This window comes from Varroa jacobsoni, unplaced genomic scaffold, assembly GCF_002532875.2.
Source record: "Varroa jacobsoni isolate VJ856 unplaced genomic scaffold, vjacob_1.0 contig01310, whole genome shotgun sequence".
Taxonomy (NCBI): domain Eukaryota; kingdom Metazoa; phylum Arthropoda; class Arachnida; order Mesostigmata; family Varroidae; genus Varroa; species Varroa jacobsoni.
In genome coordinates, this window is record NW_019214618.1 from 39,618 (window position 1) to 61,432 (window position 21,815).

Consider the following 21,815-nt stretch of genomic DNA (forward strand, 5'->3'; position numbering starts at 1 on the left):
TTGAACAATTTGTGCACAATTAGAAAAAAAAATTAAAAAATATACGTGCGATTTTTAGCAAACATTACTTTTATTGAAGCGACATACGCTTACAATGCTTAAGTGTTATTCATATCTTTTTCAAATATTTATAAATAGATTTTGCTTATGCCCATAGAAATAATTTAGTCTTAACTTTTTTTTTCTGAGAACATCTATGAAATATTGGCTACAAATTTCTGTCTATAGTGTGCTCGTAATAATAATCAAACAAACTTGTTGTCCAAAACAAACTTCAACGTTTCTAAATTATGTTTTTCGTATTTATTATAGACAATAAATGAGTTTCACACTCGTCGCGGGCTTCTTTCATTCGACTGTTGTTTTTATCGCTTAAGACCGAAGCAGTAGTTGGCACCGCGTTTAAACGATAATGATATTTCGTATTAATTTCATAGTCTCAGTTTAGATGTCCTCCGAAAAATACAAGAGACGCGACAAAAGTGAAATAAAAGATGTTTTGTATTAGCTGTGAGGTCCTGTCTGCCTGCCTGCCCTGGCCCAACCATTAGTAGCCCTTCCGACCAATCGAGCCGCTCCATTATTCGGCGGACGAACAAGAAAAGTAAGGCGAGGACGATCGTATTCTGCTGCCCATAACTCTTGAGCAGATACAGCCATCCGCCCGCTGCTGGCATTACTGCCGCTCTTACTATCACTGCGAGTGTTTATATTGTCCATCGGCTGTCTGCATGTCTGTTTATGTTTTTGTCGTCGTCTGCTTCTGACGATAGGTGTTACTCAGAACTGTCACTACTATTCCCTTCCGCTACAAAAGCATTGGCTCCACAATTTTTTTCCTGTCTCGACTGTTGAGTTTCGTTGTGCTGTAGCGTGCCGTTGTTGTTGCCAGCAGCAGCCGCCGCCGTCGTCGTCGTTGTCGTTGTCATCATCATCGTCGTCGTCGTCATCGTCGTCGTAGTAGTGCCGTTTGTGTGTTTTCACAGCAACTGTTCCGCGATCGGTTGTGGGTCGATCGGTCGGTTGATCGTTCGCTCGCCTGCTGCTCGGCTCTGCGGTCTGCCAGCCAGCGAACCCGCCCGTCAAGCGTATGCTATTGTGCTTGCCTACTTTTGGCAGCAGCAGCAGCACAACAACAACAGCAGCAGCTGCAACTAGCGAGTGCCAGTCTGCCTTCTGCCTTCTTTCACACACGTTGTGTTACGACTGGGTTGGTGCTGCTGCGGATATCAGTGCTACATAGTTGGTTATAGTAGTTGGGCTAAGAGCTGGTGGAATAGTTGTACAGTTGTTACGACGGACGAATAGCACAGAGCTATCTAATACCTAATAATCGTTCGATTGTTAAGTCGTTCGAGCGTGAATCCATCTTTTCCTAATCTTTCGATCAGCGATTGCCTCGCCCAATCTCGAATACCTCCTACGGGTTTCTACGACTTCGGTTGATACGCGCGCGACAGCTACAGCGGCCGCCGCCGCCGCAACAGCAGCAGTCTTCGTTCGGGTTCGCTCACTCGTATCGTGCAAGCATGGCGGACCTCCAAAGCTTTTTTGCCAAGAAGGATAAAAAAAAGAAGTCGAAGAAGCCCGAAACGTTTACGCCCGATGACCTCATGAAGAAAATCGAACAGGTACGTCATGCATACTCGCAGCACCATATACAAATACAATACACAATCGAACATGCATCGGACAGTCTGAGGTGTGGGACACTTTGCAGTGATTCACTTTAAATCATAACTGCATCTGTTGAATTTGTAGGTATAATAATCGCCAATAAGTAGTGGTCCATTTTGTGTCTAGGGAAAGCTCGTCGTTGTTTAGTTGATCTGCAATCGAATTTAAAACTTGGACAGTGTTGCGGTTTCTAATGACGTGACAAAGTTTTACGTATCGCTTAGCAGAACGAGTGTAAATTTAATCGAATGTATCGGCGATTATGAGTCGTTGATATCATATCTCGTGGCCACGGAACGCGTGCAACATAATAAAATTAGAAAACGTATGTTAGCGACCTATCCAAAGAGGTATAGTTGATTTTAGCGTTCATTCGAGCTGCTTTAATAAATGTCTGCCATAACAGTTATTGTAAACGGAGGAGCTATAGTGGATTAATTCGGTCATACGATCGGGTTGACATGGTTGAACCGGTGCTTTGAATCATTGAGCCCTTATGCTCATATCTTTACTAAATATTAAACGTTCTTTAAAAGCAATTAAATGAATAAGCGGCAGCGTGGTCATATTATGGCCCCAACGTTATTTCGTTCGGCAACGTTTAATGGAAAGCAATTCGACGAATTTGGTAGGAGTTAGTGTAGGGTTATTCAGCAAACTGGTAGAAGAAAAATAGCTTCTTCATTTTACCAGTAGATAATAATTAATGCAAGACTAGCTCTAGCATATCGTTTGTGTTGTGAGCGTTATTTATTGTTCACGCCAATTGATTGATGCATGTAACTACGAATCTGCGTGTTCCTTTAGTGCTACTGCTGTGATCGTGTCGCCTTTTGCGGCGTGTTTGTCTTGTTTAGTGTCCGACATCCATCGTGAGACCGTAAAGGTGGCAGTGGTGACTAGTACGAAGAGAATCCGTACTAAATATTATACACTCCCGTTCTTTATTGGCCTATAGACGTATTTAGATCTCGAAATCACGGTAGATGTTGGTAGTCTTTAGCCAGCCCGTTCAGAGCTACGAGATCATTATTATGAGTGTTGTGGTGTCGCGTGCATATCGGTTTGAGGTCACAATTTTTTCTCGCACAACCATGCTTTCTAACGGCAGTTTAAAGCTAGTGAAAGGTTGGGATCGCATTTTATTAGGAAAGGACAGCAGCGACCTGTTGAACGCCACGATCAACTAATATACAGCTGTCTATGGAATACATCCATATGTTTTTAGATATAATCGTAATCTCTTTGTTCAGCATTTACAATAGAACGGAACTGAATACCGCAGAATCCATTAACTGTTCTGACATGCTTTCGTGAACGTTCGGGTCTGGGTTGTAGTTTCAACTACTGCGATACACATACGACCTCCAAGGTAGTACAACCTTATGGTAGAGCAGAAATGCCTGTATATTGCCTCGTTGTGCAGCAGATTTTATGTAGAGAATTTATTTTGAACACTGGCATAAATTCGCCTAAAACAATTGACATATGACATTTTTCATAATGTTTCAGTGGTTTGAGTTTCCAACAACAGAATGGTAATGAAATGTTTGCTGTCTGCACTACCATATGCTTACCACATGATTAGATCTCATCGATGTACTCTGCCCGATATTCCCTGTTTACCAGCGAGCACCGTATGGCATTAACTAGCTTTGTTATCAAACGTTCGCTGGGAAACAATGGATGCTAACATGATTAAGCTAGTGTAAAAAAGTTCTTTTTTATTTATTCCAATTGCCTTACGGTGCTTTAACAATGCAGCACTTTAAAAGTCGCTTTAATCGTTAGCAGTTTCTGCTACTATTCGAAAAAAACAGATTAGCCGGCGGTCAGTATCCAAACACACGAAGTATTATGACTTGGATCCAAATAAAATTCAGCGTTGTCATCAGTAAGCCTATAACATAAACCATACATTGTGGCTGCCTGACAGCTTTTCAGTATGACTAGATTTAGTTTAATTTTGATAACATATATAATTAGTAAACACAAAAAATCATAATTATAATTTATTTAGACAAATCCCCCAATTATTTATAATTGCGTTTATTATTAGCCAAAATACAAGTGCTCTGGACAAGTGCCTTGAAGTTCTGAATTGTCACGATCGAAGTAGTTTTTTTTTGTATATGTTGAAGGCTGCTTAGGATATGAGCGAAGAAAAAAAAAAGAGCCCAAAATGAGGTGATACTCAAAACGTATCACAAAGTCTCGTGCTTTTTGAACTTGTATCCCGATGGTACATTCTAACAAAGCTATATTCATTTAACCAAACGTTTCAAAATGTTAATTATATGAGTAAAGTTTTACCATATAGCTTTATTATAGTAGTACTTCTTTGAATTGGTTAAGTATATTGATTTGTCCGCCACTTTGGTGATTGTTTCCGTGCAACTGGATATCCTGCCTTTATATACTCAGGTCGCTAATTATATTAATTATATTAATTAATTTATCAAAATGTTGGAAACCCAACATAAGTGTACAATATTCTGGTGAAGAATTCGAAGTTAGAACATTCAAATCGCATCATAGATCAAAAATATGTGATTGACGTAGGTGTAGTTGTGAAAGTACGCAAAAAAGTGCCAAGTAATTTAGTGAACAAGCTCCTCTTTTTAAGGTTCTTCATTCTTCAAGCATTTTGTACGAATGATTTATAGCACTGTTTTATTTGGACGAGACCAACTTAGGAAGTATTACGTTTGTAAAGAGCTTTTTTATGCGTAATACCGTAACTGAAGTCAGGTGGTCGGTTTGTTTTCACGACAATTTCAGAAACATTATGTAGATTGTACTGCCGTTCTTCGACTTTTTCGCTGCCGATTTAAGGAGCTAAAATATTTCGATTGTTCTATGGCGCGTGCGTGTTAATGTTAACGAGTTGTCCTAACATCGCATAACGTCATTCAGTTCGCGTGCTAAGGGCAATTAATACTTCAGTGTTAAATCGTTATTAGGTGAGAAGTTTGGCAGGTTCAAATCACACTTCCTACTCAACGTCCGTGCAATATGTCTTACTTTTTTATGAAGTATTTTTTTTTGCAAATATTTAGACCATTTAGTGCATTCCGGATCAAGAAGAAAATAAATTTCATTAATGAATTTCGAGGACGTCAAAATTTGCCTGGAATATTCAGTAACTGGCGTACAGTGCTAATTAAAAACATAATATTTATTAAGAAAAACTTCGACTTAGATGGTATCGAAGGCTTGATTAGTAACCCTCGAAATTACATTCGATTCCCATAAGGTTGCGTAAAAATTTTCCAGAAATCTTGAAAAGGCGGAGCCTGCGCACAATTTCCTTTTATGTCCTGTACAAATCGAAAATAGAAAGTTCAGTGAGGCCTCGATCCCACATAGATTCATGCAAACGACTCCTGTAAGGTAGTCTTTCTCAAAAGGAGACTGTGCGCATAATTGCTTCTAATGGAGTTTTTCATACCTCACTAATACAAAATAGACACAGATAATTATTAGTGAAAAGCATGGTTAGAAGCAAAATTATATTCAGTGCCTTACTCAAATACGTAAATGACGAACTAGTTTAGATATTTGCTTTATCCAAAATTGGCATAACAATGATATCGAAATGAGATATAACCGTGCGAACCTTTAGTGCCCTGTTGCATATAATCTGATTGGAATAGTTTAGTCTATTGTGCTTACGATCCAACTTTATCATGCTGGGTTTTACAAGGAGATATTGTTCTCATAATATAGGTATGAACCGGCTTGCGTTTTTCCCAATAATTATTAGTCATTTTATGCACTAATATTACGAAATCAATTTTGGAAGCGAAGAGCGCGTAAATTACTCTGTATTTTTGGCTTATTAGTTTGAAGCTCAACGCCTGTAAAATCCGAGTCATATCCATATGAAATATATCCGACGAACTTATGGCCAACGGAAATATGGCCCATATGTTTTAAGTATCTGAGATTTTGTTAGTAAGACTTCTCGAAGGGACATTTTGTTACGGCTGTCACAGCATATTCGCTTTATGCTGCTTTCATACCTTGTCTCAGTGTTTATATGTATGTACAACACTGCGTTAATTTGCTCATTAACTGGGGTGCAAGATTTATGACTTTTTAACTTCATGAACGTGGGCAGCCACCCGGCCTATAATTACGATGTTTTGTGATAGTAACACACTAACTAAACCTTTTTCTTTTTACGCAAATGATGTTGACTTGGTTACACCTGAAATGGTGATGGATCTGCTTTCGTACGGTTCGCACGTGTATGTCATCGTTTGTCTTTCTACAATCCCCTCCACCCAATCTTCTCCCGGACGTCTGTTGGTGTATCTTGATGGCCACAGGACACCCAAGGATTGGCAGATCCTGGCTATGACAGCAACGGCGATACAAAGAATACTCCAAAAAGTATCGCGCTCAGTCTTCCCAACTCTGGAAAGGTTTGTTGAATTCTAAAAATTAATGCTTACACAAAAGCACCTTTTGGATCCGTATATTTAAATACTGTGCTCTAATTAGTAGCTTTGGCATAATAACGAAATCATTGCTTATAATCAAGAGGTAATGTTACCACTTCTTACAAAACTATTATTTTTTTATTTTTCTTGGTCACTTGAATTTGATTTCATCCAGTTAAGTTTAAAAGGGATGTTTAATTGGAAAACCTCTATACCGGTTCGCTGTAATCATTTTGGATGTAGAGGCGTCAAAAAGGCTATTGTGTAGCATGTCTGCGCAATATGCAAGCAAGTTTTATGCTAAAATTGTTTTAGGCTAGTCTGAATAATGAGTGGCTCAGAATGGCACTTTGTTAAGTTATTCAAAAAATAAACAAAACTGAATTAGGGATTTTTTAATTGATTTTTGATTAGCGATATTTCTGTCTATAATTTGAATAATCTTTCTCTAATTTTAAGGAGACCAGATTTGCTCGCTTTGGATTTTTTGATAGTCAGCGCTCAGTTTACGATTCAAAGCTGTTGGGTCTACCACTTGTTGCATCTTCTTTCTATGATCTTGCGTATTTGTCAGCTTTTATTCGTTGGATTTAGAACGATCATAATTTTAAGGCCCAGAATTTTTCATCAGTATTTTTATATGCCATATTTTAGGTAGAGCAGTTGCGCTCTAGTTATCGGTCTTATAGTAATAACGTTTTTTCTTCAAAGGTGAGCATTGCGATCGCTCTGTTATGCTCAAATAAAAACGTACGCTTCCAATATCTAAACAAACCTAATACTTATGTTAACTATATGAACAGGCTTACAGAAAATAGGACAGCTATCTCATTTATTTAAACGTAAACATTTTTTAAGGGGGGTAGGGAGAACTCAAGAAATGAGAAGATCTTTGATGACAGAGGTATAATGTATAACAATTGTGAAATATGTACGTATTCATTTTTTTGAAAAGTAGCACGTTTTAAATTGCCTAGTAAATGAAGACCATTTTTTAGTGCCACTCATTATAATGTAATTTCATTGTGTACCTCTTTCTATACTCTTTATATTAATTCTTGTTTTTCTTTGCAGGAGGATGAGGAATGGAACGAGTTCGAAACAGACAAGGAGGTTGACCTATCCACTCTAAAAATCCAAAATCTCGGAGAAAAGTATGAGATATTTGTGTTTTTGCAGTTTTCTGTTCGCTTTTTTAAATGAGGTGAACTATTTCAATAACAAGTAATGATTTTGAGAAATTTTCGAGAAATTTTTGAGTTACTGATGTCAGCATGCCTTGCAGTCACGTTTGACAAGTGTAAATAGTACTCTTTGCCCTTACTGTACTAAACATTGGACTGGCATCGTCACGAGTAATAGAACCAGTAGCTCAAAAGTTTCTGCTTGTTAAAAAACCTACATAAATAATTATAATAAGTGAAGAATGATGCGTACTAACTACTGCCAGAAACACTAGTGAAGTGATGCTAACGAGGCTCTTCGCTGTTATTAATATCCTCTTTAGAGAAAAAGAGCGTCAAGACGAGAATGACCAGGAATCCCTAAAAAAGGCTGTTGAAGAATCGAAATCTACAATGAAATGGAATATTCCGCAGGAGGAATCGTCCGACGAAGAGGACAACCAGCAAGATGGCAAAAAATCTGACGAAAAAGAGGGAACTAAGAAAGAAGCTAATGGAACCTCTGGATATAAGGACACAGAACAGCAAACCGCTAATAATGCCAACGACAGTAAAAGTAACGTGGCTAGTAGCGAAGGCAAATACATTCCGCCCGCAATGCGCGCTATATTTGAGCGAACCTCCGGTCCTCCTTCCACAGCTAGCGGTGGACCCAATCTTGCACCACTTACAATAAAACGGGGAGGCAACCAAAACCGAAATCTTGATGTGAACTCTATCGACCAGTTTCCTTCACTCGGAGCCACCGTGCAATCTGCTGGTGCGTGGGGTTCGGGAGCTGGCGCCCAGCAAGATGGCGCGGGAGCGTTTACCTCGGTACGGAAAGGAGCTCGTGGAACTACCGAAGGGCAGGATCAAAATGCGCTCAGCACGTCAAATAAATACGCGATGCTCAAGAACCAAAATCGCACTTAAACAACCACCATATTACGTTGGTCGATGTGGGTAACAATAACAACAAGCACTATTACATATGTTCTTCTAGCAACACTGCGCATCAGACAGACAGCTAGGCCAGTCAAACCACAAGCGGACGAAAGGACTTTCCATGACCCAGAATCCTTTGCCATCCATAAGACGGCAGAAGACAGGTAACCCGCCACCGTATGGTCATCACCGCAAGCCATTGCATTTGTCATTGAGCACACGATTGGAGGGCGCTTCCCCTTTATATGGAGATAATGTTTTTGAATTAGGAAGAGTAGAAGTCCCGAAATAGGAAAGATGTCAAGTGCGGACACTCAAATGGATTTACAACTGCTGTCATTTTCCAAAAAGAATGTCTTGAGAAAGGAGATAAAAAAACAATTGCAGAGTATAGTTGCCTCCATCTATACGGATGGCGGCGCAAAGTACCGAAACTGTTCTCGTTTTGATTTGATTAGTTTAGTGCTGATAAATTTCTGGAGCTACAGCAGTGGTTCCTATGCCTTTGAGTTTATTTTTTGCGCTTTTGTGTAATATTTTTGGCGGACAGCGGTAAGTAAAAAGGGTCATGCTTAGAGACAGAGCAAAGGGTCAATGAGTTTGTGATTTCAGCAACACACAGATGTATGCAACAGAAGATTCTACAGTTTAAAGGGGAAAAATAAGAAAACTAATTGGGTTTGATCAGGTCATGTACAATATACAGAAAATAGATCACAACAGTTAATGACCATAAAGCCTTGAGGTAGTAGAAAATTTAATTATCAAGTTAGAACGGGGTTAAATAGTTATTAACGTTTTTTTTTTTATACTATTAGAGGTTCCCGAACATTACTTGTACACAGCCACGCTAAAAGTGGTTGGGAAAAGGACAAAAGGTAGAATAGTTAAAAAATTAAGACGATACTGTAATAGTACTGGCTGAAAGAACGTGGCGCATTGTTTACGATAATGCGCAGCCTCACTGTGAGTTGTTGCTTGATAGAAAAACGGTTATAGATGAGAATATAATTAATATTGTTGTTAAGCATAATTATAAGAGAAGTATAGCTACCGGGACGCGCATAGCAATGGGGTCAGATTAAAGAGCCACTGGACGACGGGGCAATTAATAAGTTTTTGATAGAAATTAGAAAACAGAAGAAATAAACTGAAGTGGAAAAGAGTGCACACATTTAGAACATAATAAGTATCATAATAATTATTACAAAAATTATATATATATATATTGATTATAGGGACAAATTACTATGAAAATAGATATTGCGTGGAACAACAGAGGAGGGTATATATAGGGATATGAATATATAATTATTATTTGTAAATTATATATGTACGTCAGCCGCAGCTGGTCCGTGCAAACACAGAAAAAGAGGCATGCGCCAACAAGCAGAAAAAAAAGGCTACAGACATAAAAACAAAAAGAAAAAGAGAAATAGGAAGTGGACGAACTAGATAGGTACCGAACAAACGCAAACAGGGCGTGCGTCGTCGAATGTGATCGAGCAGCCCCAATTGGGACATGCCATGTGGAGGGTAAACTAAGCAAGAACGTTATGATGAACAAGTCAGTTTAGGTTTATTATTTATGTTAATCAAATATCATAAAAACTCAAGTAAGAAAGTAAGCGATTAAATAGATAAAAAAGCAGCTAGTTGGGAGTAAAAGCAATTTTATAAAAAGTTGAAGATGATGAAAATTTGTAAGGTAAATGGGAGGGCAAAAATAGGCTTAAACTCATTAGTATCTACAACGCTTACGACCAAAAGAAAAAAAAGACCAATGAAAGTAAGGTAAATATTCGTGTTTGACTACGAAATAGGATTCACTCGAATTTTAAAAGCTTCACGTATTTGCAGGTAAAATCTTTAATTTGGAAGGACAACGTGCAATTCAGACTAAATTAAGTTAATTATCAGATTAGCACAATTGAATCAATCGACAAACATGAAGTGCTTATATAAACTAGTTATGGCGAAATGAGGTAAATGATTAAAACTTAAAGCCTAAACCACCCTATTCTCGTCTACCCCTTAAACGTGAAATATTATACAAGGAATAGAGGTTTTGTACTCCGCAGGTGGAGCAAAAAGGACACGATAGAAAAACGAACATCATAAGTATTGATATTATAAACGAATGTTCGTAATGAAGAACGTTCGTTAGAAAAAAAAACTGCCACACCACCAATAATGTTGGACGCTCGATGGTTATGATGCCGTTTTTGTTTATTGCGTAGAAAGGAAAACAGAGAAGGAGCGTTATATAAAACATTTTGAAAAAAAACAGTTGTGTTGGACTGCGGCAGTATGTGTTTTGGTGTGTAGGAGCATCATCCGGGTTAGCAACTGCCGGTAAAACGTGCACTGAATGAGCCAACTAAGCTTCTAAGCTGGTGTTCTTGGTGAACAATTATAAATAGGTGGGCCGTGTGTGGCACTGCGATGCAATGCCCAAGTATGATGACTCTTTGCCGTCGTACACAGATTTGGAAATGTGTCCGCATCCGCAGGGGTGCATATGTCTGTTCTGTAAAATAAGCAACACAATACTATTGGGAAATACAATATTGACAATAAATAATCTGAAGACGCCTAATAAAATCATTCTCGTCGTTTATTTACAACATCTCGCGTGCTTAGTTCAATTGCCATCCAAGTTTTAAAAATTCTGGTACGCCACGAGAAGAATAGAAGTTGAAGGATTAAAAAGTACTCACAGGCACACTTAATGAGTTATAACATATTTAATCTAACACACGTATAATTTCTCAATATAATTTACATGTGGGAACTGCAACAGTAAGCTGCATCTAATTAGCTACACATCCAAATATTCATTCCCGTAACAAGTAGCACGATCCTTTCCAATGCCTTAATCGGGCTTATTTTTGATTACCTTTTGGATTAATATCGTCATATTCGCTTAATGTAAGTGATCCATGAACGCAATGTGAACTTGAGCTCGAGAGATATACTACTGATTTACATGACACTTGGCTGAAGTGTTTTCCCTCGGAAAGATTCATTAATCTTTCTGCGCATTACAAAATGTCACAAATAACCCTGATGTTTTTCTAATAAGATGAGTGAGTTTCCTACTTGTCGTGAAACGTTTTTGAACACTTTGTTCCCTTGCGTGTTGGACAGTCTACCGTATTTAATATTAGCTCTAGAGTGCTGGATAGAGCTGTAGGCACAGAAAGCTGCTGCGGCATCAGCTGCTCGTTCCATAACCATTTAGTTAATGCTACTACTTTCAAAATTTCCTTCGTTATTAACGAACCCAATGAAGTAATTTTTATTTGCCACTTACTTCCATCTACTTGGAGTTTTCCCATTCCGTCATTCGATCGTTTGACTTTGTGAAATAAATCATGAGTGAAATTTTGAGGCACGTAAGTATCATGTAGATCGAATATTTATGTGTATTGGTAAATTATTTTCAGTATTTACAGCTTACAGTTTTTATAAATGTTTTATTTTTTTATCGTTTTCGGACTTAGGTGATTTTTTTTCATTTCTATAAAAGCCAGTATTTAAAATCAAACCGACGTAACCAACGCTCGTGTTAATAGAGGCCATCCAATTTTCATATCTTTGCTTCTTCTCTCGTACTGACTGCGCACGCGCCTAGAGACAACAAGCGTGAACGACGAATCTGTAGCGAATGGTTGCGGTGACAAAGCTTATCTTTTTCCATGCCAGGGTACCCACGTGTAAACAGATAAATGTGCTCTCTCTCTCTCTCTCTCTCTCTCTCTCTCCCTTCCTTTTATAGGGTTTCTCGTTGCATAGTCTCTTTTCCACTGATAATTATGTTTGCTGCGGCTGTGGTGTGTGTAAATCAATGTTAGTCCGTCGAACGTCAAATCGCCCTCAGTGAAGAACATGTTTACAGTACTTAAGTAATAACAAGGTGATATCGTAGGTGTTAATAACCTGTTGCCGAAGGTAGGTAGTCAAAAAACACAGTCAGAATGTCTTAAGTAATAATATTTGTGCTCACTGGAAATAAATAACTGCATATTACCACAATAAATAGTAACAAATGAGAATTAATGATAGTGCAAAGTATTAAAAGACTTCGTAAGACGATACTGTGACAATGTCAGTTTTAATGATATAGCAGTTATAACTACCTAACTAGCAGTTATATAATAACATAATTGGACGGTGGTGTGAAATCTCTTATAGGAGATTCCGTGTTTGATAAAAGCGATGCCTTTTTTTTGTTAATATTGAAAGATAGGTTAAAGTTTTTTTAAAGGTATGCACCTCTCTTTTCTATTTTGTTCAATCAGCAGTTTGCCATAAAATCCTAGTATTAAGCACTGTTCACCTGGTCACCTGGTTGCTAGAGCACCACAATTTGTTTAAAGTACTGATCGAGAATCACGAGGGCTATAGCTTATGGTTCACCGTATGCGGGGTAGAAATTGTATAATATATAACAACTATTACAACCCAATTAATTTATACGATTTTACCTAAGAAAAGTATCTATACAGGAACTTATTATGGTTGTGGAATCTAACCTAATTACTTAATGGCTTAAATAATTGTTAACGATGAAAGCTACCGAACGAAATTCGCTATATGAACTACAGGTTTTCATATTTTAGGATACAATATATTTTTCGAAGTTCGTCTGTTTGTCTAAAAACTGAACTTTTTATTAATAATTTTCATACAAATTGTATATTACAATATTTAGCGAAGATGAGTATGACATTTCCAACTTTTCATTGTAGTTCATGCAGATTTAATTGATTCACGAGTGACCTATATCTACCTATGGTATATGTGCCTATTATATCTAATATAATCACACGAGTTTGTATATTTATCTTAAGTTAAGCTTAGAGATGATTGGATATGGCCTAACCCTTAACGCTAGAGCTTGGAAGCTCTCTCATCTGAGAATAGCCCCTTTATTGACTGTAAACAAACGAACATACTTTTCGGGCCTTTCTGAAGAGCATCGTATGCTGCAGAAGACTTGTCGTGATTTTGCTGAAAAAAAAATCAAACCCGAGGCCGCATACAATGACGAGCACAAGATCTATCCAAAGGAAGTCATAAAAAAACTTGGTAAGAATTAGGATGTAACAACAGTCTTCGTATTATATTTTCTTGTTTTTTGTAGGTAAATCCAATAAGTATTTTTTATGACATATCCCTTGCTCCTTTCGCTACCTAGAAACCTACACGTTTGAAGTGGAAATGCCAAATATGCATTATGATTTAGGTTTGTTCAAGTATACGTTCTGTTGGGTAATACACATACAAAAATTACCTGTTTTCCCCCTTTTATTATGGTTACTTGTTTTCAGTGGTACAGTTGTGGCAGCTGTTGCGTGGCTTATACAAATGAAAAATTTTCATAGTAATATTATTATATATACTTTAAAAAAATTTGCATGTCTGTTAATATTATAAGTTTGTATGTCCCCGATATTATAAGAATAACTCTAGCCTTATCCGTGACAGTGTTAAATTCCTAATAGGTTTATGATAATCCGCCCCATGCATATAGATGTTACTTTTATTAACTTTAGATGGATGTATGAGCTGATTTATTATTGATTGATTATTATATTGGTTTTTTTGTTAAGCCCTTAAGCTTAGAGCCAGTGGATATATTATTTTTACTGTATTATTCCGTTATCGTGAGTTTGACTACGTTTACATTTATGTATGGGAAGATGCGCAATTAATGTAAATCGATCCATTATACAGTAGCTGAATACAGTTCTTACTCACTACATCAAATTTTGCAGGAGAACTTGGGCTAATGAGTATCTTCGTTCCCCAAGAAATGGGTGGTTCGGGGCTTGATACCCTTTCGTACGCTATTGCTATAGAAGAGATAGCGAAGGCTTGTGCTGGAACAGCAGTAAGAATTAAAACAATTTTTTTTAATGAACTTCGTCGTTGTGTATACTTAAATTAATTTTATCTCATAAAAGTGGTCAGGCGCGTCTTTTTTTTACCCCTAATACTTACCTAAAATAAACGTGAGCGTTCACAATGTGTTTTCAGAACTCTTTGTCGTAACTTCTCGTACGTTTCCGTAAAACGTTTATTTCAGGTTTAATGCAAGCCGTAGGTCTCCAACGGAGTTACATTAGATAACTTTTACTAAATGGAACTTCCACAAGTCATCTGAAAGCTGAAGAAATGTCTGTGACAACCTACAGCTCTCAGTGACTCTTAAACGTATTATATCCAATTTTATAATACTTGTTATTTAGTGTTACCTGTGTCGATTGGTGTTTAAGTTAACTCGGCTCGAAGCACAGCGTTAAAACATACCGAATATTTGGCAATCCTTGACAGAGAAATCAAAATTAGTTAGTGTTACCTAATGTAAGTATATTTTCATTCTTTCAATAGGTATGCGTGTCGGTAAACCACCTCTTCCTTAGAGTCGTGTCCAAATTTGGCTCTCCTGAACAGATCAAGAAGTTCGTGACACCTTTCACGGCCGGAGATCGTATTGCTTGCTATGCTCTCTCCGAACCTGGTAGGAAGTTCAGAATAACACATTAAGTTTATTGTCAAACAGAATACCACTAGAAATAATTTAATTTATAATTTATTGCTTTAGTCCGTAATGAGCAGCGGATGTAAAGAAAAGATATATGCATGCATATATTGGATTGTCGAAGAAATGTTGATGACCTTTAAGCTAAAAATTGAAGCAAATATTTTGAAAGTAAACTAAATATGTACCATTTCGATCAGTAACTTTCTGCCATTCTTTTAGTAGCATCATAGTTCCATCACGGTAAAAGTTTTGTGGTATCTGGGCAAAAAAATTTAACACGAGATTTTTGCATTCTTCCATTGAAACTAAATTAACATCGTTAAGAAACTGAATTTCACAATTTTGATGTGCAGAGATCCAAACTTATGGCTTGTTGTGATTGTGACAGCTGTTGATTGTACAAATCCAAATCAATCGTTTTGCCAGTCCGTAGCTATTAATAATGCACGAGTCTTTTTGAGTACCACGAAACATATAGCATCACCTTCCTTGGTGTCAACCTGGGCTGTGCCTCAAATGGTGCAGCAGGTTTTTTACCTTTTTTTTTTATTTATTTTTTTTTTTAATCATATGGGGTCCTTTTTTCTCAACCCGTAATTGATTACTTCAGAAAATATTCGACTTCGTTGCGCTTCTGAAGAGCTTCGCAAATCGAGCCACAATAGAGTAGATTTTTTTGGCTTATACTTCACTTTGTAGTTGGCTTTTTCAATTAGTTTAGAACGGTTTGGTGGTAGATGTTTCATTTCTTGGTGATGTAATGGCTACTCTCGTGTTGACCTTAACCGCCTTAATGTTGTCGTAACCTCACTAATTTCTCCGTAGTCGGTCCACTACCACGAAAAGCACTTCTCATATTGAACGTTCCAGAACCAAAACGACAGAGCCATCTTTGGATTGTTTCCTCCGATAACACAGTTTGAACATAAATGGTAGAATTTTTCTATGGGCTTGGACAGCATCTGCACTCTTATCGTAATAAAATATAGCATATTTCTACACAGGTTTTCCTTACCTACAAAGTGCTATCTTAAATCTGAATAAAAGCGTTCCGACAATCTCAGGGCACATATTACTGCCAAGTCTTTCAAATGATATCAGCCGATCTGAGGCAACTCGAATTATTCGAGATATACGACCCTAAAAGCGTCTGGCTAGATATATGACCAACATTATTTTGAATTTCATCTGAGTAAATGATCCGCGGCTTTGTCCTCATAGGTCAGAGGAGCATAGAACTTTTTTAAGCATAGTTCAAGCTAGCTTTTGAACCTAACTCAATTGTGTAATCTATATGTCCATGTATAACTGCTTGCCTCTTATGTGGAATATTATATAAGGAAAACATTTGTGTACTTATTATAGACATCTGTTTATATTATAACTTCGTGTATTATTAGAGTATATTTAGAAGTGGACTGGCGGCAGTCAGTTCAAATGTAGCAATTTTATTACAAAATGGACTTTTGTATATCCTTTTTCATTTCCAGCTATTCATTAGTTCGAACAATGTTATCTTCGAGTCTATTAGCATCAACAAGCGAGCTTCAGGTGAACTGCTCAATTGTAGGCAGAACTGTCCGTCTGATATATAATCTAGTGTGCAGAAAAAACCTTCAATTATGCGTCATTGATCTCGCATGTAGCATGTCTAGTATGAAGGAAATTTTAATGAAAAGTTAAGGTATAGCAAAAAAGTTTATCCACGAGTACAGATGTAGCAATTATCTTCGTATTGAAAAAATAGTTGATCGCGACCTACTTAGCTTCCGTATTTTGTTATTTTAGGTAATGGTAGTGATGCAGCTGGTATTTCAACTACAGCAACACGAAAGGGAGATAAGGTACATTAATGCATATTGGTCATCAAATCAGGAAGCATGAATGGGAAAATTTGTTCTTTTTCCTAATGGGTATAAAAGCCATAAATATATTATAGCTAGAGAACAACTTGTCTTGAAAATTAATTGGCAATGCATGCGTATGTAGCTTTGGTTGTACCCTACTTTCTTTTTTAGCTAACCCTTATTCGGAGCGTGGTCATTTTTTTGAAAAGCACAAAAACAAACTCTCTTGGTAACTTCGTATAAACAAAAATATGTAAGATAATGAATCATGGGTATTTCTTGCACGAAGTACTTTGCTTTTGTCTTTACGTATTGTCCGTTTGAATTCGGTGACCACTTATTAGCTCTTCGGTGAAGTGCTACCCACGACTGAGTTTGATTTAGCGAATGGTGGCACAAGCATCCGATCGATCTAGATATTACCTGGATACTTGCGAGTTACAAAAATGCGGTTGGCCATGACACTTCAGGCGATGATTGCAATTATAAAAAATATGATAGTGATTTTCCGAGTTGTAAAAGCAAAACACGGACATAGACCAGCAATTGAGGCATTCGCGAACGTAATATATTGAAACGCCCATCTTAGTACAGAGTAGTGTTAAATTCGATTACGACTTTTATACTTCAAACACTCCTGCTGCAGATGAGGTCAAATTCCTTTTTGCATGCTTGCGACTGTTCTGTTGATTGCGAATAAATATACGCTAGGTCTGTAATTAACAATTTTATGTTCAAACTTATATGAAACGTGATCATAGGTTTAATGTAATACTAATAAAGCATTAAAATAATAAACCCTATTCTGCCATCCGGTGGCGATCGCTCAAGTACCCGTACTTGCAAGTACTGCATAAATATTTAACCCATCTTCATTATCTTGACTTAATAGATAATTCTGAATGGGACGAAAGCATGGGTCACGAACGCGAAGGAAGGCGAGGCCGTGTGTGTGTTCGCTACAACGGACCGTACAAAACGACATAAAGGTTGGCTTTGTTTATTAAATGGTTGAACGAGTAATCGTTTTTCGATTGCTGTCAGGTAAGTTACCAGCTTGGAATATTTTTTTATTTGATGGTGTTAGTGCCAATTAGTTATAGTTGTCTTTCCTATTTAGGCTACTGTTTGGGTTCTATGGGCGATCGTTTTTACAGGCATTGGTTGCTACCTTGTTCCTATGCCCATTGACGGGCTTGCTAGGCCTAAATTTGAAAACAAGTTGGGCGTTCGAGCTTCATCGACTGGCCAGCTGGTTTTCGAGGACGTCGAAATTCCGGTTGAATATCAACTGGGGAAGGACCATGAAGGATTTAAGATAGCGATGAGCGCTCTTGACGGCGGGAGAATCGGTAGGCATTTGCTCAACAGCTATGATTAAGGGGCGCGCCTAAACTAAACCTTTTAACTAAAATAGAGTTTAAAAATATTTCTTCTACTTATTATTTAAAATATAGGTAAAGCAGAATAGCGGTGGGTCATGTTAGTAGTATCTACGAAGTGTTTTCCTTTTCAATGAATGAGTCACGGTTTATTTTGATGCCTTAATACTTCGATGATTAACTCGTAGTTTAAGTTGTTGAGTATAGCGTACAGTCGATGATTTTTAAAAAACCTTCTATTCAGGTATTGCTAGCCAGGCACTCGGTATCGGTCAAGCTGCTCTGGACTTAGCGATACAATACTCGCAAGAGCGAATATGCTTCGGCCAAAAGATATCCCAACTGCAGGCCATCCAATTCAAGTTAGCTGATATGGAAACTAAAATGAACGCTGCTAGATTGTTGACATGGCATGCTGCGTGGCTAATGGTAAGTAGCTTGACAGAGCTTATATATCATCGTTTACAAAAACGCATCGCTTTTTTATTATATTTTTTTTTCCGGAAACGTATCCGTAATGATCAATTCAACTGTTGAGAACTGCACACTCCATTAGAGACCCTCTGTTAGTTAGTTGTTGTCTATACCGCAGTAGTATATATATGCAGTAGTATAGCACGGTTGATTTTTGTATGTATTTTTAGGACCAAGGCCTTCCATTTGGAAAAGCGGCCTCCATGGCCAAACTTAGTGCATCTGAGACCGCGAACTTTTGTGCGTACCAAGCTGTTCAAATTCTCGGTGGGATGGGATACGTCAAGGTAGATTGTCTGCGATATTTGTTTTGTTTCAAAATCTTGGGTGGAAAGTATACCTAAGTGATATACCATTGTCGGAATGAGAACAGATTATATCAAAAATCGTAAGCGACCACGATAATACTGAGCTATGGCACTTTTCTTTAATGGCTTAGCATCATTCGCATGTTTAGTCCTGTTTAGTTATTACAAATTATATTATTCAGCTCACTAAATGTATTTTTTACGGGGTCATATCAGATAACAGATACTGTTGCAAAACTACCTTCGGTTGGCGGAAAGGTCCTGCCGGACTCAAGTCTCTATTAGTATACACATACATATATATGTATATATATGCACGATCACGTAAAATATGTAGCGTTGAAGTTGCCTCTGACATCGACTTCTCATATACATTTTAGGATATGGCTGCCGAACGTTACTTCCGTGATGCCAGAATCACTGAAATCTACGAAGGAACGTCAGAAATCCAACGGATTGTTATAGCTAGCCATCTTCTTAAAGAGCACGCAAATTAATGCGAAACCTAACCAGGCTCTTTTTTCCAGAATTACTGGTTAATATTTTTGCAGTTGGAGTCACGGATTTCATATAGTGTGGGCTATATGGAAGCCAAAGTTCTGAGGCCTTTGTCAAGCACAGCATTCACTGAGCGATGCTGAAACCATTTGCTGATTAAATATTTATGGAGGATATGCTTGTTCAACTGAAGATGATGGTTATTTTTGTGCATTAAATTAGTGCGTAATTGACCAAACAACTCATTTGTATTTCAAGTTTCAAATTCAAAGCTCAATGCCCTTGCATAATTGTATAAAGGTGTACAGCAGGTACTCCTTAAAAATATGCATTTCATCTCCCAGACTTTTATTCCTGTTTTAAAGTCAGTCGTGTCCATCAACAGCGTTCCAATTGTTTTGCAGAGGTTTCAGTTTATACTTTTGATACGTTTGCGGGAGACTTGTCTTTATAAGGAGTATATGGTACACTAGGATTTTTGCCAATCTGATCTAGTGATTAAGCAGCCCATCGTAACCGTTATGGAATCATTTTTTATCGACGAAATAGGAATTGAACAGTGTCCTATCTTACAGTACATTTTATTAAAAATCTATATTCTATTGCAGCAATGAATCAAGCTACATTAGACAGAATTATATTTAAAGCGGCCCATTTTCGGCTGCGCAATTCACTCAGACAAGCTTTCTCAATGATAAAAATGACATTCTTTTTTTCGTAGAGTATAAACGACAACAACTGTTAATCAGAAGTCAGTAGTGTCTTAAGTATAGAAATACGGAAGTCTTTGTTGAGAAAAGTTATCAGGTTAAATTGGAATTGCTCGTAAATGGGACAGATTGAGGATGGTGGTATTTACTTGACGTGTAATTCGCTCGTTTTAAGCGCGTGTTTAGTTGTGCCATATCCTCAGTAGCTTTTTTTACTTTTCGCTCTTCGCAAATATAACACCATTTTACCCGTATAAGTACATACATCTTTATTTGAATTATACAGTATTAGTAATAAATAAATGTGCATTGTTAAAACATGGTGTTATAAACGTGGTACGTAAAAAATGAGGAGAAATGTATGAAGAGTGTGGTACGTCGAATTCAAGTGTAATTGTCTATCTACAACTCTTTTGCACTTCACCGCTACCTTCACCTAGAACTGTTGTCCACGGGCCAAGTTGCACTTAAAGATATGAACAATCGAAAAAAAAAAACTTGAAATTTAAGTACATCATTGTAACTATGATGTACAATTAGGTTCAAATTTTTTTTGATGGTTAAAGTTGTAGAGTTCGAAAGGTCTATCGTGTAAAATCTTAAAGTTAGCTTTTTATGTGAAGAAATTGAAACTGTGAAAAGAAAAAGCTTTACAGCTTTTTCCTTTCACAATTTAGGATATCAATCTCTTGAATTGTTAGTTACCCAATAATTATGTTAATTTTCTATAAATTGCAAAGATATCCTATTTACGCTGACCTTTTGTAAAGCACTATATATAGTACACATTAATTATGAACTCTGTGCAACTAAAACAGTTGTAATTATTTTCGTATGAAAAATCTTATCTCACAGCAAGTATTATCGTGCTCTATCTCAAGACAGAAATTTACGGTACGTAACCTGGTCTCCCCCTAGATAAGGCAATCTGTAATCATATTACCGTCACACGTAAAGAAGATAATCATTTTTCTCTTCAATGGATTTACTTTAGTTATAATAACATCCAAGAACAATGCTTCTGGAAGCTTTCATTCCTATATTGCGTGCTCCTTAGAACGCTACCTCAATGACTGCAGGACTACCGAATTTTTAACTTTGTTATTGCTCATTTTCGTAAAAAGGTTTTACGCCAAATTTGAGAGATTTTTCTATGTTTGTATCTGCGAGTGTTCTTATCGGCAGCCCTTAACAACGATAGTTTAGTGCTGTTGTTATTTTGTAATTTTATGGACCGGTTTGACGGTTCAGCAAACCCTGTGGTGAATGCAACGCATGGCTAAGCTCAAGGGTAACCCTTAAGGGGAGGAAAGAGACAAGTAATAAATAAAAAAACGGTCACGTTTTAAAAACATGCGATTATAAAAGAAATGCTACCTCAATTAAGTCATGACTAGTGCATGCGGAGAAGGGTCCACTCGTACTTTCAGGTCCATGAAATGAACATGGCTGGTAGTAATAAGTTCTCCTTATTAATAATTGTGGAGGGATTATACACGAGAGTCACTCCATAATGACTCTCGTATATACTCTGCACAAAAGCCATTATGATCCACTTCTCTTAGCCAGGAAGTTGTAGCCGGTTAGGTACATCAAGACCGAAGCTGATGATCGAATTGTTTTGTAGTACAACATTGAAGCAGTAATCGTGGAAACAAGACAATCATATATGTAAACTAGTTACAAAGAAGGTTCGTGTATTCATTCGCATGAAGTCGAGTAAACTGTTCACACCTCACAACGTGCCATCGTGTATGCATGCACGTGCCTCGTATGTATGGATATACATGTACGCAATACTGGATGC

General features: G+C 37.3%; 2 protein-coding genes across 5 annotated transcripts; both read left to right on the forward strand.

The window, feature by feature from the left end:
• Window positions 1–376: 376 nt before the first annotated feature.
• On the forward strand, window positions 377–10,863 carry LOC111271953 (uncharacterized). Its single transcript, XM_022853025.2, has 4 exons — window positions 377–1,631; window positions 6,012–6,107; window positions 7,200–7,279; window positions 7,633–10,863. Exons 1-4 carry the CDS (start codon window positions 1,530–1,532, stop codon window positions 8,222–8,224), a joined length of 870 nt encoding a protein of 289 aa, XP_022708760.1. The 5' UTR covers window positions 377–1,529; the 3' UTR covers window positions 8,225–10,863.
• A 1,082-nt stretch (window positions 10,864–11,945) lies between these two features.
• On the forward strand, window positions 11,946–20,326 carry LOC111271955 (short-chain specific acyl-CoA dehydrogenase, mitochondrial). Of its 4 annotated transcripts, none has more exons than XM_022853029.2 (10): window positions 11,946–12,190; window positions 13,093–13,330; window positions 14,020–14,135; window positions 14,636–14,765; window positions 16,578–16,633; window positions 17,529–17,625; window positions 17,794–17,988; window positions 18,263–18,447; window positions 18,663–18,732; window positions 19,181–20,326. In XM_022853029.2, coding segments are annotated over exons 2-10 (1,077 nt in total). In that variant the 5' UTR covers window positions 11,946–12,190; window positions 13,093–13,104; the 3' UTR covers window positions 19,183–20,326. The 4 variants fall into 4 exon arrangements, with proteins under 4 accessions (XP_022708764.1, XP_022708762.1, XP_022708761.1 ...); XM_022853027.2 differs by having other exon boundaries at window positions 11,954–12,190; window positions 13,098–13,330; window positions 18,663–18,779; XM_022853026.2 differs by having other exon boundaries at window positions 11,955–12,190; window positions 18,663–18,779.
• The last annotated feature ends 1,489 nt before the right edge of the window (window positions 20,327–21,815 follow it).